The sequence below is a fragment of the Rhipicephalus microplus genome, unplaced genomic scaffold (assembly GCF_043290135.1).
Source record: "Rhipicephalus microplus isolate Deutch F79 unplaced genomic scaffold, USDA_Rmic scaffold_65, whole genome shotgun sequence".
In the NCBI taxonomy this organism is placed as follows: domain Eukaryota; kingdom Metazoa; phylum Arthropoda; class Arachnida; order Ixodida; family Ixodidae; genus Rhipicephalus; species Rhipicephalus microplus.
Window position 1 is genome coordinate 388,201 of NW_027464638.1, and position 16,885 is coordinate 405,085.

The 16,885-nt window shown below is 42.5% G+C and overlaps 2 protein-coding genes across 2 annotated transcripts; one reads left to right on the top strand and one right to left on the bottom strand.

Moving 5' to 3' along the window:
- Positions 1–6,984: 6,984 nt before the first annotated feature.
- On the bottom strand, positions 6,985–12,284 carry LOC142790025 (uncharacterized). Its single transcript, XM_075885044.1, has 2 exons — positions 11,858–12,284; positions 6,985–7,211 (listed from the first exon to the last, which is right to left on the bottom strand). Exons 1-2 carry the CDS (start codon positions 12,147–12,149, stop codon positions 6,985–6,987), a joined length of 519 nt encoding a protein of 172 aa, XP_075741159.1. The 5' UTR covers positions 12,150–12,284.
- Positions 12,285–12,684: 400 nt separating this feature from the next.
- On the top strand, positions 12,685–16,329 carry LOC142790026 (uncharacterized). Its single transcript, XM_075885045.1, has 5 exons — positions 12,685–12,715; positions 12,811–12,993; positions 13,079–13,216; positions 15,688–15,903; positions 16,030–16,329. Exons 1-5 carry the CDS (start codon positions 12,685–12,687, stop codon positions 16,035–16,037), a joined length of 576 nt encoding a protein of 191 aa, XP_075741160.1. The 3' UTR covers positions 16,038–16,329.
- The last annotated feature ends 556 nt before the right edge of the window (positions 16,330–16,885 follow it).

Below are 16,885 nucleotides of genomic sequence, written 5' to 3' on the forward strand. Positions count from 1 at the left end.
TTTTCAAAACGTCCAAATATATAGTTTTGAATTTTATATCTGTTAAGTATTAGCGTTCTTCTGCTAAATATTAATGCTCGCGAAATACAAAAAAATACTACGTGACAGACCCGCTCGTGCGCCAGTGCGCACAATGCTTCCAGTGCTCCCTAACGTTCCGCCTACGAACGACCATCGCATTTGCCCCATTGTGCTGTCTCGGCAGGGCTGCAACGATGGTGGTGGCTTTACGATGAACACGTTTTGCTATCGGCCACAAAAACGAAAACCGCTGCGACTGCTTATCACGGTCATGAACCGGTACGAAAGAAACGTGTCGTTGGTACGCGGACCGTTAGGGAGCACTAGGATCGTCGTGCTTATTGACGTGCGAGCGGGTTTGTCACTTCCGTATAAATTTTAGATATAAAGTTCGAAACTATATATTTAGACGAATATATATATATATATATATATATATATATATATATATATATATATATATATATATATATATATATATATATATATATATATATATATATATATATATATATATACATTGATATATAGAATAAAGAAAAGTGGATGAAAAAATAACCAGCCGTGAGCATTAATGTCTGTTAGATCTCAATAATATTGAGTCAAAACACGGAAAAACGAGCCCTTAGGTGTACACTTCTTTCCCTTATATATATATATATATATATATATATATATATATATATATATATATATATATATATATATATATATATATATATATATATATATATATATATATATATATAGTGGGAGTAATAATTTAATGGGCCAGTTAGTCTTCGTGAAGGTATGCGATATGGCACAACGGGAGCGTTGTCAACAAGGATAAATATCTTTATTTCCCAACAGTTTCGGGAGGGGTCCTCCCTTCATCAGGGGATGAGTTATACTAACATGAACTTCCACACTTCGTTGCTGCCGCGTCCCTCTTGCCTTGAAAGATGTTTGCGAGAGTGACAGAGAACTAAAAAAAGAAAGAAAGAAAGAAAGAAAGCAAAAAAAGAGAAGAAAAAAGACGAAAAGAAAAAAGACGAAAAGAAAAAAAGAAAAAACAAAGAAAGTAGACAATAGGAAGAACCCCTGTCAACACTGAGAACGAAACCAAATGTCCGTGTACGTCCACATCCGGTTATTATGCCGTGCTGGTCAGTTCTCGACGTGTGTCGGGCCACACAAGATTGTCGCCACGGTGGCGGTAGGGGCCCGGGACGGTGTGCGTAAGGAAAGGGTTTCCCCTTAATGGGTCGGTCGGCTCTTTACTTTTCATCTTCGTCCGTTTCCCTTCAATGGTCATCAAGTGGTAGGCGAACATAAACACTTTGTATGTGCATGTGAAAAAAAGAAAAAAAGAAAAAAAAAGAAGAAAAACAAAAAAACAAGACAGGACAGTGTACACGTACGAGTCAGTCAGAAAAAACAAGCATGGTCTCCAGCTATCAATCTTTGTCACCAATTTCCTCCTGGCTTACTTCTCGGAGGCAGGAGAGTCTTCCGGGGTCCTCGTTGATGCCGGCTACTAATGTTCGAAATTTGAAAATAAAATATGCCTCACACTGTTCGCGCTCGCGCCTGTTTGAGAAACCGGACTGCGGACTGCAAAAGAGTTACGCTGATATTTTCAAAACTGTGGTTTGGCAGGCGCAGATGTCTAGATAAAGGTAGCTTCGGCAGTGAAGTGGCGTGGTACCGGTGATTATGGAACCGCAGCCGAAATGGGGTGTCTGTTTGGCCGATATATTCTTGTCCGCAGATATTGCAATGTAGCATGTATATTACGTTACTGGAGTCACAATTAAGGGTTTCAGTTATGCAGAATTTGAAATCCCAGAAGTTCGCTTTGGATTCACGTGTTGTGATCATCTGTGGGCATACCTTGCATCGAGCTTTTCCGCAGGGATGGCACCCTGACTGAACTTTAAGACGTTTGTTTTTGCTCTGACAGGAATGTCCTTCAGATTTTTATCCCTGCGGTACACCACGTGAGCTGGCTTGACAAAAATAGAAGTTAGTCGTTTGCTTTGCCTGATTATGTTGAAATGGCGGGAAAGTATGTTGTTGATTCGTGGCGCTGATGAGGAGTAAGTTTGTACAAGGTTCGTTTGGGAAGTCGTTTTAGATACTCTGTTTGGTCCCTTAACTATATCATTCCTGTTCACGTTGCGAGCACGTAATATGGCATCGTCAATAATGTCTTCCGGATAATTTTGTCTCAATAAGGAATGCTTAAGGTGTTCTGCGTCGCTGTCGAATTCCCGCATATCGGTGCATACCCTTCGGTACCGGTAGGCCAGAGAATATGGTATGCCCGTTTTACAATGCTTTGGGTGGCTGCTGTTGAAATGTAGGTACGATTGACGGTCTGTAGGCTTTTTGTAAAGGTTTGTTGAGAAGTTGTCATTTTTGACCGTGACAGTGACGTCCAAGAAGTTAATGCTAGTTTTGGAAATTTTGTGCGTGAATTTATATGACGGGTGGCACTTGTTAAAATGCTCTATGAAGCGGAAAAGACTTCCCTCATCGTGGTTCCATATCATAAAAATATCGTCTAAGTATCTTCTGTAGTAAAAAGATTTCAAGGTGTGTCCCTCAATGAATGGGATTTCAAGTGAAGCCATAAAGGTGCTGGCGAAGTTTGGGGCCATTTTCGTGCCCATTGCAGTGCTACTGATCTTAAGGAAATGCTTGCCATTTAACTCAAAATGATTATAATTTAGTACAAGTTCAAAAAGTGTAAACAGTACCTCGCCACTTACATTAGTTGATGAGTCAGATTTTACATATTCAGAAACCATAGCCGCTATTACGTCCTGGTGGGGTATGTTGGTGTACAGTGAGCAGAAGTTCATGGTCACCAGAAAACAACCGCCTGGTATGTTGAGACTTGAGGTTTCGCAGATGAAGTGGTTTGTGTCCTTTACGTTATAGGGAAAATTTGGGGGGTGTTTTTTTATTAAGGAATTGATGAATTCTTATATATTTTCTGTTGATGTGCTGTTACTGGATACTATCGGACGTCCCGGATTGCCTGCCTTGTGTATATTGTGGAGCAAATAGAATCGACCGGGAACAGAATGGGCCGGTAACATTGCTTTTAACATTTTGCCGGTAATTTTCTCATCCCGGCGGAGATTATTTAGGGTTATTTTTATCTGCCTTTCAAATTCGGGAGTCGGGTCCGTTGGAAGTTCTTTTTAGAATTTTGTGTCTGATAGTTGTCGTTCCCCTTCCTTTAAGTAGTCCGACGTGTTTAGAATTACTATGCAGCCCCTTTAGCAGCCGGTTTGATGGTAATTTCAGTGTTTTTTCGTAGTTCATCGAGTGCCCTTCGTTCTGACTTTAATATGTTGTTTCGATATGGCCGATATTTTTCATACCGGAATTATCCGGAAGACATTATTGACGATACCATACTACGTGCTCGCAACGTGAACAGGAATGATATAGCTAAGAGACCAAACAGAGTATCTAAAACGACTTCCTAAACGAACCTAGTACTAACTTACTCCTCATCAGCGCCACGAATCAACAACATACTTTCCCGCCATTTCAACATAATCAGGCAAAGCAAACGACTAACTTCTATTTTCGCGAGGCCACCTCGCGTGGTGTACCACAGGGATAAAAATCTGAAGGACATTATTGTCAGAGCAAAAACAAACGTCCCAAAATTCAATCAGGGTTCCATCCCTGCGGAAAAGCTCGATGCAAGGTGTGCCCACAGATGGTCACAACACGTCAATCCAAAGCGAACTTCTCGGATTTCAAATTCTGCATAACTGAAAGCCTTAATTGTGACTCCAGTAACGTAATATACATGCTACATTGCAACATCTGCGGACAAGAATATATCGGCCAAACAGACACGCCATTTCGGCTGTGGTTCAATAATCACCGGAACCACGCCACTTCACTGCCGAAGCTACCTTTATCTAGACATCTGCGCCTACCAAACCACAGTTTTGAAAATATCAGCGTAACTCTTTTGCAGTCCGGTTTCTCAAACAGGCACGAGCACGAACAGCGTGAGGCATACTTTATTTTCAAATTTTGAACATTAGTAGCCGGCATCAACGAGGAGCCCGGAAGACTCTCCTGCCTCCGAGAAGTAAGCCAGGAGGAAATTGGTGACAAAGATTGATAGCTGGAGACCATGCTTGTTTTTTCTGACTGACTCGTACGTGTACACTGTGCTTTCTTGTTTTTTTTCGTTTTTCTTCTTTTTTTCTTTATTTCTTGTTTTTCACATGCACATACAAAGCGTTTATGTTCGCCTACCACTTGATGACCATTGAAGGGAAACGGACGAAGATGAAAGGTAAAAAGTCGACCGACCCATTAAGGGGAAATCCTTTCCTCACGCACGCCGTCACGGACCCCTCCCGCTACCGCGGCGACAATCTTGGGTGGCCCGACAAACGTCGAGAAGTCACCAGCATGGAATAAGAACCGGATGTGGACGTACACGGACATTTGGTTTCGTTCTCAGTGTTGACAGTGGTTCTTCCTCTTTTCTACTTTTTTCTTTTTTTTTTCTTTTCGTTTTTCCTTCTTTTTTCTTTCTTTTTTTCTTTCTTTCTTTTTTTTTAGTTCGCTCTCACTTTCGCAAACATCTTTCAGGGCGAGGGGACGCGGCAGCAACGAAGTTTGGAAGTTCATGTTAGTATAATTCATCCCCTGGTGAAGGGAGGACCCCTCCCGAAACTGTTGGGAAATAAATATATTTATCCTTGTTGAAAACGCTCCCGTTGTGCCATATATATATATATATATATATATATATATATATATATATATATATATTCTCAAGTAGATCCTCCATGAGCAGTCAAAACGTGGTTTAGTTCGACTTTTCAGCCAGAGTCTGGCCTTCTTCAGGAATGAGGGTACAGTTTGTTGGTTGTCAGCTTTATAGAATCCTAAATTAGAGAGGGTGCGCAAAAAATAGAAAGAAAGAAAAAAAGCCAACGAGAACATGATGTAAAACCCACTCCCCCGTCCGCCCCCTTCCACTCCTTTTTTTTTTCGACGATCACCTTTAAGATGTCCGTGGTCTGCATATCCTGTGCGCGGACAACTTAAAGGGGATCGTGGAAAAAAAAAGTACAAGGGGGCGCCAGTGAGGGGGTGGGATCTACATCATGTTCTCGTTGCCTTTTCTTTCTTTCTTCCTTTCCTTCTTTCTTTCTTTCTTTCTTTTTTTTTCGCGTACCCTCTCATTTTTGATTGTATAAAGCTAAGCACCAACAAACTGTACACTAATTCCTGATGAAGCCCCACAACGGTGGTCTAGTGGCTAAGGTACTCGTCTGCTGACCCGCAGGTCGCGGGTTGAAATCCCGGCTGCGGCGCCTGCATTTGCGATGGAGGCGGAAATGTTGTAGGCCCGTGTGCTCAGATTTGGGTGCACGTTAAAGAACCCCAGGTGGTAGAAATTTCCGGGGCCCTCCACTACGGCGTTTCTAATAATCAAATGGTGGTTTTGGGACGTTAAACCCCACAAATCAATCAAATCAATAATTCCTGAAGAAGGCTGAAACGTCGAAAAAAATAAACTACGTTGTGACTTCTCACGGAGCCATCTGCTTGACTATTTGTATATATATATATATATATATATATATATATATATATATATATATATATATATATATATATATATATATATATATATATTGCCGCGCTCGAAACAGACAGAGAACGAAGGCGATGTGTGCGCCAACAGTCTCGTGAAAAGGGACACAAAAGGAGACGACGTGCTTTCGTTAGGTCTCTTGCTCTTGACTCCTGCATAAAAACACACGCCGTCGGTTCTCGGACGCAACATCTCTGTGATCTGCTTACGTTGAACCGCGACACTGGTGGTGGTGCTGGGTGTCGATCCCAGTACTTCTCGCAAGCGACAATATCATCTTGCATTACAAATATTTAAAAGCGGGTACCATTAAATAAACTCCTAGCATCGCGTACGATTGAAGTAGCCGTATTTATTTTGGCATGGTTTGTTTATTTAAACAACTTCATTTCGGTAATGAGGTCCGCCTTGGGGGCAAAGTGGTCATGGTTCTCGACTGCTCATCCGAATGTCGTGGGTTCAATTCCATCTGTGGCCATCGCATTTCGATGGAGATGAAATGCTGGACGCCCATGTTCAGTGCGTCGTTAGTGCACGTTAGAGAACATCCAGGTTGTCGAAATTTCCGGAGCCCTCTACTATGGCGTCTCTCATAAGCAAGTTATAGTTTTGGAACGTAAAACCCTAAATTTTATTATTATTGACTTTGCTAAATGAGGTCTGTTTGAGGTGTATGACTCGCAGAGTGTTATTGTGTTGGCACTGGTCATCCGTCGAGAGCATATTCGACACACACTTTCTCTTGCTCTGTCTTTTCACACTTTCTTCTACCTTTTTCAAACTCACCTTTCGCGTTCACCCATGAAGGGTAGTAAGTCGTCTTGGTCTGGTGAACCTAGCTCCCTGCTTTTCCTTCTCTACCATTTTTATTTCTAGGATTGAAACTGTATAACCTCATGTTTCGTAAGCCTTATCACGATGCCACAAAAGGTGTTTTGCCTATGTGCTCCTCCCGTAATTCTCCACTTGTTTTGTGCACTTCAGCCAAATTCGACTGATGGTAAAAGCTGCGAGGACGTTGCAGTTTCTACGTAAACTTCCTAAGGTTGATTCCTACCATTATGTCACGATATATGCTCAATGTCACTTTTTCCCCCTCATGCGAGATACCGAAGCTTGAAGCAGCTAGAGTACAGACCACTAACACCTGAACAAATTAACTGAGTCATGTTTGCTTCTGCCCAAGTACTTCATTTACTATTACTTGTGCTGGCGGGTTTATCCTGAGTCGAAACACTTATTTTACAATACATGCTAAGTTTCAACGCAGATCTCTTTTGAAAAGGTCCTTTTTACCGTTTGCTCCAATTTACATTATTCACATTCACCTATGGAGTTGAACTCACGCGTAGCATGCCGGCAGCGTGGAAGCGCTTCACGATGTCCCGCATCGCATCCTTGGGCATTTGGGCGAACAGCGTGCAGTAGCGGCCCTTCAATAGTACCTCACCCTGGTAGTCGTGAACACGAGTCTTGAGGCACTGCTCGTAGCCGCCTAAGCTCACCAGGCTGCCCTCGAGCAGGTTGGTCGGAACCAAGCCATTGGCGGTCACCACTGTAGAAACGCGTGGGTAGTCACGGTTTATTATTTATCAAATCCGTTTCCCAATAGCGCAACAAGCTTACAGAAACAAGTTAGCGACGTAAAAGGGAAACGATGGACTTTTAACTGCAAAATTGACATATGAGAGTCACATCATGTAGCACCACATAGGACGCGCTAATCAACATAACCAGAACAGACTCGACTAGGCGTAGAGACATCATCGCATGGCCTGATTAATGCCGTATTCCGGTTTTTATCGGAGATACTGAGGCCCATGCTTGCACAGTTCTCTGCTTGTTCCTTACTTTACACTCCACGAATATTTCGATTTAAAATTTTCGCGCATACACACAACAAAGGTGTGGCCCATTGCTCTGGTTCGCATTCGCATACTTTGCAATAATCGGATAGCTATCACTGTGCCACAAGCGTTTCATTGGAAGCGATGAGTGGCACTAATCACAATAAAAGCCAGTGGCACTTCCCAAGCTCTTCATTAAGTCTGTATAAGGTACTTTCGCTGGTTAGATATATTTATCGGTTTTACTTATTTCAACATGCTGCCTTTTAGAGGGACTATGACTGGAGTGTGGAGAAGCAGACACAAAAATAAATGCAAAAATGCAAAACAAGACAAGATGCACATAACATGACTCTTTATACTTAGCATTATATTAAAGAATTCAACGACTGATAAGAATAAGAAGTGATGACGATGAAGTACAAAGGATTAGTTTTACCCGATAAAGCAATTGCAGAGTTCTCCACAGCTGTAAAAAAATTTAGTAGACGTTCCCCTACAATGGAAATAGCAGCAAGAAAAGCTTAGCGTGTACCCACCTGACCTATAATTTTAACGCGATAGCGTTAAATAGCCCTTTTCGCAGATATACGGCGTCGGTATGGGAGTAGTTGGTTGTGAGCGAAAAGTAATGATGTTGTCCATGATCGAAAAATTGAAGAAAGTGCAAATTAAATAAATAAGTAAACTTTCCGGGTCTGAGTGAGGATCGGGCCCAGGTCGTTGGTGTGGTAAGCAGGTGTTCTATCTCACAGCCACGTGTTTACTTGGAAATACTCTGAAAATAACTTACTTTGCTCAGAAATGCGCTAAAAATAACGTTCATGCTTTACAAACACACCTGTCTTGTACAATACAACAAGTACTATCGAAGTAATATTTTAGGGTACAAGCGTGCATTGCCCTCGGCAGTCAGAGCATGTGATTACCATAACAACTTCATGTTTTAAGGTTGGCCACTCTTTACAAAAGGCACCGATGTTGCTGCGCGTATTAACACAACGTAGTGGGTGCATATATAGCAAGTTCAAGAACATTTCACGCGCACACTTGCTCGTGGTTTAAAGCGCGCTACATGTTATACAGAATACAGCCATATGCGAAAGCTTAAGTGGCACAAGCCAGTTTCAACTTTATTGGTTACATTTTAGAAATGCACAATTTAAATATATCGAGTAATATCTTATGATGAAAAAAAGTATGCACTAAGTGGTTGAAGTACGCACTAGAGACCGGATATCTCTATTGCATTTAACTAGTAAAGTCGAAGCTTAAAGATCCCCCAATTTATTTAATTAAATGCATTGTGTAATGCTCTCTTTTAACTATTTAAACACTATCCTACTCTGGGCCAAATAAAGTTGCTTCACTCACTCCCTCACTCACTCACTCCTCTATGCCGATGATCAGGGCTTCACCCATGTGTTTAGCAGTGAGATACTTTTGTTTCTACAAACAGGCATGCGTAAAACAATGAAACGCAACAATAAAAGGTGACAATACAATGTGACAATGTAAAGTTACAAGGGACCTCAGCGTAAGCTACTAATTTTATATCAGAAACGGCTGATTGTTGACGCAGCCCGCGATCGAGGGAATATCAGTTATGAAATAATACCGCGCGCAAACAGGAATCTGACTGGTGCACCTTTGTTGGCCTGTTTTAATTACCTGTATTTTTGTAAATTTGACAGCGTCATGTTTTCAACGAATTGCAGTGCCACAACCAGCACCAAAATATGTGACTCATGAAAACTTAGAAGCTGTATTAAAACTCATCGGTGCGGTGAATGAAAGAAGACATATTCAATTCATGATGATGCTTGGTGGAAATAGGTTTAGCAGTTTTGATGCAGTACATAAATATAATAAATCGTGGAGAATATAAAAAAAGAAACCTTGAAAATTCAAAGCGAAAACTAAAACGTTGGAAACGACGTGAAATTTACCTGTCGTAGCAACGATAAATGAAGCCCATAGCTTTCATCAGGACAGATTCCATTTTGTTGTACCTAATATTTTGCGTGTTCGTCATATCCATGTCGGAGTATTCGATGAAGCAGTGTTTTACAAATGAGAGGTTTTGTGTGAGGTGAGGCCGAATGAAATGTACGTTGTATTTGCCCTAGTCTTCTACGCCCGCTGTTGCAGATGAGTTCAATGTTATGTGACATGGCGAGATTCTTTGAGGAGTACAAAACCTATTGATATTTATGGTACTGCAACACATTTACCAGAGGAGTACAAATAAACCAATGAGCAAACTATGATAGGATGGAATGTTTGGTAGATCACATAAACAGTTTTCCGGAAATTATTGACATCTTCCGAGTCTCAAACCGTGATTGGTAGATGCAAATAAATCATGAAATTATATTCTCATAGCCACTCCGCTGTCCCAATGAGCCTGCATTTATGAGCTGATGTTACTGCACACTGTGTTGAACTACTACAGAAAAGTACGTTAATATTTTAATGGTTGTAATGTATTACGTATGTCATATCATCTAAGTGGCATTAAACTATACGAAAATCATATCACGTGATTTAAAAAAAAAGCTGCGTTCAACAGAAAACAAACGCCTATACACACACTAAATGTATTATTTATTATCATTTCAACGGTTGCAAGAAAACAAGAAGGGCTGTTTGGCAGTCCACCATTATTTTGCAGTCATAGGTAGTCATTTTCCGCAAACAGGTACATCTATTCACTAACGCGTTAAACATAAGGCAGCCCATGACGTCTCATTTTATGAAACTGTATTGATGAAATTTCGTGTCATAAGGAACGTTTAGCAGCATATATTCGTAAAGGCATTCATGGAGGCTGATGCAAGCCCGAGCACTGTGCAAAAATGGTTCGCACCTTTAAAATGTGACCAGTCGAGTACAGAATTAGAGGGGTCACGGTCGAAGAGAACGGACGGAAGTCAAATTAAAGACCGAGGGTAGGTTAATCAAAGACAACATAATAATAATAATAATAATAATAATAATAATAATAATAATAATAATAATAATAATAATAATAATAATAATAATAATTGATCTTTTATTATTATTATTATTATTATTATTATTATTATTATTATTATTATTATTATTATTATTATTATTATTATTATTATTATTATTATTATTATTATTATTATTATTATTATTATTATTATTATATTTGGAGCAAAAGGTGTTATGAATTGATTTTTCGATTTGATCAGAACTTGTATCACATGGAAAAGGTGCGAAGAGTGCTTAGACATACACGCGTGGAGAAGGTTCTTTACGATTGTATTAAGTTACGCTCCTTATACGACAGCTGTTTTAAATAAATCACCAGCCATAGAACCGCAATAGGTCATCAGGGCTGAGAAAAAAATCTTCTGTTGTTGAATCAAGACATCCAGCTGAGCTCGACAAAAATGGCAGCATATCCACGGAGTGAATGATGGGGAGTGGGGCGAAGCATTCGTCCGTCCATTCGTTCTTGCTTCCGTCCGTTCCTGCGTACGCCTGTGTAAGCGTCCATGCGTCCATTCACCCGTCCGTGCGTGCGTCTGTTCGTGCGTCCGTCCCTGCGTTCGTCCATGCATCCGCGCCTGCGTCCGTTCATGCGTCCATCCATGCATCTGTCTGTGAGTCCGTTCGTCCATCTATTCAGCACTCCAAGTACCACCATCTCGCATCTTTTCATCATATATTCTCCATATAGAAGCACCGCCATCCAGCGGACATTTCAAGGACTAAACGGGAGGTGGCACATGCACACTTTTTTACGGCTTGCGCTTCGGGTTTACTTCCCACCTTTAAACACCTCGAGTTCATGGTATATACTAGTTCACTGTATTCATGGCTATGCGGCCCAACACTCGCTAAACCTATCTAAAACCAAGGAGGTTACACCCATCGAGTATAACGTAGCAACCCTTTCTTGTCAGATCGTGCTCAATGTACACGCCAATAGCTGCTAATGGGGATCGCAGCGTGCGCGTTACCGAAAGGCCGAATGCTCCTGTCTCTCATTCCCCCTTAGCAGCCATTAACATGTGCATTGAGCACTATCTTTTATTGTTCAACAACGCGCAGGAGAAATCTCTCACCGGAACCACCTTGGAGGTCAAAATCGTAAGGACCACTATTTCGGGTATGTGCCACTGGTGGTTAGGTTCTACTCAGGGACGCACAAGCCACGCCATGAGGAGCTTCGCCCCTAAAAGGGTGATAGGATTGTTTAGGTGATTAACATAACAAGGCATTACATTTTTTACATCATAATTGAAGTGAAGATCACAGTTTTGGCTGCTGCTCGCTTTAGTGACGACAAAACTTGGCGTTGGCCCACAGGTGTACTCACTGCGTAATGCCCACGGTTCCTTGAGCCTCAAGTGAATGAAGAGTTTGATGAGGCTAGAGGAACAGGCAGGGCTGAGTTCCCCGCTTGTTAACAGCTCCGAGACCATCGGTAGGGCCTTTCGAGAAAGCAGGTTGAGGGCTTCGTCCACATCGGCTTCGAAGCTGCGCGTTGTTGCCGCAGTGGCCGTTGGTACTCCCGTCACGACGTTTGTGGTCTCGTGGGCCCCTTCGACAGTAGCAACAAGGTGGGCGACGATGTAGCCAAGAAAGCGAAGCCTGTTGCTCCCAGTCATGCTAATTGGGCTTACTATTTAGCACTTACACACCACCCTCGCTCTTCGTACGCCGAGTGATACCTTCTTAGGGCTTCCGTCCAGCTCGTCGGCCTGACGAGCAAGCTGACATGTCCTATTTTACGTTGCCTAAGCAACACGCACTTGGTCAGCAAGTGCTTTGAGCTGCGTGGACGCACTATACTTATAGAGTAGCTAATGTCAGCGCACGCGGGCGGCTATAACTTAACGACCTGCCGACAGGCACAGCAGACCGCTCAAGCGGGCCTCCGGTGTCGAATTGTCTGCGTCATCGGATCTCCGACTCGGAACAGTGCATCGTCGTACACGCTCCGTTGAGCGCAGATTATGCGGCACTCGCATCGATAGAAAAGGCAAAATACGCGGCAGAAGCGATGAGGAAGACGACAGGATGGGAACTGCAGAGCGGCCGGGTCAACAAGGGCTCGCCTTCGCGCGCATTTAGAATAAGCTTGAACAACACGGGAAGGGAGGAAGTTTAACATACCGTCGAGCGGCACCCAAAGGGACTGGAATGCCGTCCATGGAGCGTGGACTGCTTCGAAGTAAATAAAAGCCATCGTGGAGGTCACCATGGCACGCTCGATCGCGGCTGCGCCAATCTAAGCTCTTTGTTGTGCGAGTATTTTGCATTCGGCAGCGTCACGGGCAATCGAAGGGCACCAGCCATGCCGCGTAACCGTGACAACTACGCAGGCTAATGCAGGAGACAAACAGCGTAAGCACTGTGTGAAAGACAAGGCAAATTGTGACCGTATGATGGAACCGATGACCGCTGCAGCACCCACATCACTTGGAAGACAAGTTGTTGGGTTGGAGTGCCGTAATGGACATGGAAATGACGACAGATGTGCGGATTTGACCACGCATATAAACCATCTAGCTTAATATTTACCACATTGTTCTAGTAAAACTGCCTGCAAGGCTTCTCGTGTGTTCTTTCTGTACCTGTCAGAGCACTGCCTGTGCTAACCAGTGCCTTTTGAAAGCTTTAGACCTGACTTCGGCAAGGAAGAATACATCTTTATCCAACCCAAGTATTGAGGGTTCGTATGTTGTGAGCATTATTGTGACATTTTATTGGTATTTCACTTCTTATCAACCAGTTGTTATGATACATATACATGTAAATAAATAGAAAAAGTGCGGAGCGATACAATAGTATTTTATTGCATGATGCGAAATTGTATGGTTTTATGCCACAAACGCACACATGGGCATGGCAATTAAGAGCCGTCGTAGACAAATTTTCAACAGCAAGAGGTATTTTACCATTAGTGGAGAGACATTTCCTGAGACAATTACAGCGCTTTGTTTAGTATAATACGTTTAAAAGTGGGGAGAAGCTGTAAACGTAGCAGTATACCGTGCGTCGGCCATTACAATAGGATCGCGACGGATTATTATTCGCTGTTACAGGGCTACGCATGATCGCGGCCATGTAACAGGCGGTAGTTTTACGATATTGTTAAGCTGCGTGCAATGAATTCATATGTGATGAAAGTTTACACATGTTATTATGTCACTAGGCTACATTATTTTAACTATTTGTTCCTTAAGTATAACCTTCTGGTTTCACCGAAGTATAACACCGACACGTAGGTATACATTAAACTGTTTAGAACAAGGATCGAGAAGCGAATAAAAAGAACACCATAGGAACGAACAAGCAAATAAACAAAAAAATAGAACAAGGTTCGTTCCCTTAGTGTCCTTGATCTATACGCACTGTTTGAAACTTAGATGTCACTGTTGTACTTGGGGAGACAAAGAGTATGCTTGAAGGGCACATACTGACCATGATCTAGCACTGTGAAGTGAATATGGGAATTGAAAACGTTCCTTTTGCATCCACTGCTTGATTTTTGTTACACTTTTTTACCCTATGTTCTAAATATGCACCAATCAGGCCTCATCAAGTGTGGTGAATTTCTGATCCTATGAACGTTCTCATATGCGACGCTCGAAACTTAATTCGGCTGTGATCAGATGCAGATGATTCAGCAGGTCAAACAACCATAGTTAGAACCAAAAAATGGTTTACACAAATCGCTTCATACGTCGTATAAAAAGAACATTCGGCCACCGAGTCAAACCGCCTTCCTCAACATCTCGTATTTACAATATCCTGATCTGCTTTGTATTTCCTATTATGACTTCGTTGCACAAGAAAATATATGACAATCTTGTGGAGTGTGTCAAGGAAAACAAATGTTAATAAATACTGATGGTTCTTGAAATATAGGCTGTGGTCTTTTCAGGGAAAAAAAGAAAAAAAAGCTAGGTAACGGTCAAGAATGTCAGTGAACTGGGGAGGTTGTGCTCTGAACTCATCAACATGCAACTAATAATTAAGATATTGGAGGCTCTCTATATCAATGACATTTAGTGCAATGGTTGTGACCTGAGGATGTATTAAAGTGTAGCTTTGCATGGTGTTAAAGGTACAATGGTTGTTTTTTTTTTTGCATCAGACGGAGACGAGAGAGGCAAGCAGTATCACAAAATTTTAAAGATTTGAGCGGACAAATGAAAACACGGTGGGCTGTTCCACGCTTTGTTTCCATCTGTCAGCTTGCATCGAACTTCGACAAGCGATCTTGTTTTTATTGCGATAGCAATTAAATGACATTCTTGGCTAGACTTTCCCGCCGGCCTCGACGTCGCCGTCGCCACCACTCACCGTATATGCATACGTATTTATATATACGAAAACGCAAGAAAGAAAAAAATCTACAAAAAAAGACTGGCGCGCGGAATCGAAATTCGGACCTCTGAAACATGAGTGCGAGGCGTTAACTACTGAGCCACGGAGAAGCACGCGCCTGAACGTACAGACGACAAACTATTCATAACTACCACTTACCGATGGTGATGGGAATTGGGGGGAGGGGAGAACTATCGTGCTGTAAGCATAACCAGCAAGATAGTGCATTGAGCGCGCGTCGCCACATCATCCCGACGCGGAGGTGCGCGCTCTCATCTCTTACGCGTCTTTTTTTGTCCCGCAGTGAGGAGGTGGTGGACGCTCAGTCGTGCGCTGTAGTCTCGAAGTAGGGAGGACCGTACTTCTTAGCTGGCTTTTTGGTGTAGAACGATTCTGTTGTAGTTACCGGGCACACAATGGTCACTGCAATCGTTGCACAATCTTTGCGAAAAGAGCGCGCTTTTCAGACACAGCAAAGTAACAATTAAGACGCTTATTCGTGTTCATCTGTACCTGTGAGTACGTTTTGTGCTTTATTTGTGCTTGACAAACGAGGGGCACTTTTATATCTGCTTGTCATTCTGCGCATGACTTTCCAGTTTGTTGCTACTGCATTCATTGCTTCACCTTTGCGGCAAAGCTGCGACTTTTTTCCTGGCTACACTTGCAGCCTTGAAGAAAACAAGACCATTGTTGATGCGTTAATACAGGCGACACCCCTGTACAATGATTTCCCATTCAATGTGCTGAAATGTTGCTTAATGCGATGTAAGAAGCTTTCGGCTTCATATAACCGACGTGTCACTATAGGTGGACCTATCTTTGTGAAAGAGGGACTCGTCATAATTGGCCGGATAGTCCTAAAGGAAGGACGAACAGCGCAATACTCTACACGGGGACACAAAAAAGGAGACACAGACAAGCGCTGCCACATTCAAACTCTACTTAGTCTTAAAGGGACAGTGTTTGAAGACACGTGGTGGCGCTGCCAGTATATGCCGTCAACAGAAGATACTTTGAAAGGAGGTGAGCATTGCCTTTTTACGAATATCCTTGCTGTATTTTGCTGCCACTTCCCATGCGATCACTCTCATTTCTAACATGCGTTAAATGGCATGGTGAATCCCCCTCCAGTTTTTTTTTTTTTTGCAGGTGGCTGATACCTGTAGAGCCACCAGTTGTTGTCCACAAGCAACCCTTTAGAACTAACCAGACAAGGATGACGAGGTGCCTTTCGACAAAGACAGGTCTACATATATCGACACTTGGGCCGCCTGGACTGGTGCTCCTTACATCTCTTTAAATAACTCTTAATGCATTGAATTACAAATTGTCGTCTGTATATCTGTATCGCTCAACCATGGCCTTCACTTAAAGGCTTGATATTTTTTCATAGAAAATCTGAGCAGATTCCTAATTGTGGTTTAGGGTTTTTCACATATCAAACTCCATAATAAATCGGCGTCTTGGATGACCTAGTAATCAGTGAGCTTTGTATAGGAAACATCCCACGTATCAAAACTGGGCATTACGCCCTTGACCTGGGTATAAGTGCCATTAACGTACACTCTTCTGTCTGAATACTCCGGTCATGATTCAAGTACCATGACGTCAAGGTCACGTCCCCTTGGAGCCTGTCACGAAACTGCAGGGATGCGTCACTACAGATGCGCTGAACCACGTGTTCCCGTTCGTATGAAGGCCTGTGGTAGTCCCACCAACATTTATGAAGAAAGGATAGCACTAAGCACTCCGTCTTGTGGGACACCGTGGCATGTGCTATGGAAAGTTCTAACAGCCGTAGTTAACAAAAAAACTAAACATTTTGCGCGGGTACGGACCGTACGTTAATAAAAAAATCAGCCACCGAGTTTAACTGCCCGTAGGATAATACTGCTACGTGATCGGCTCTTCAGCATGGTGTTTTAATCGACCTGCCTAGCTTGGCGCCACTTGTAGGCATGAGACTTTGCGACTGAGCCTATCCTGATTAGTTCCGGGTTAGCAC

Excerpts from the sequence above, each read along its gene's own strand:
- LOC142790025 (XM_075885044.1), bottom strand. The coding sequence starts at position 12,149 with ATGACTGGGAGCAACAGGCTTCGCTTTCTTGGCTACATCGTCGCCCAC. Across the intron at positions 7,212-11,857 it reads GGAACCGTGGGCATTACGCA|TGGTGACCGCCAATGGCTTG; the intron begins GTGAGTACACCT and ends GCGTTTCTACAG.
- LOC142790026 (XM_075885045.1), top strand. The coding sequence starts at position 12,685 with ATGCCGTCCATGGAGCGTGGACTGCTTCGAA. Across the intron at positions 12,716-12,810 it reads GGAGCGTGGACTGCTTCGAA|CGTCACGGGCAATCGAAGGG; the intron begins GTAAATAAAAGC and ends TGCATTCGGCAG. Across the intron at positions 12,994-13,078 it reads AGTTGTTGGGTTGGAGTGCC|TAAAACTGCCTGCAAGGCTT; the intron begins GTAATGGACATG and ends ACATTGTTCTAG.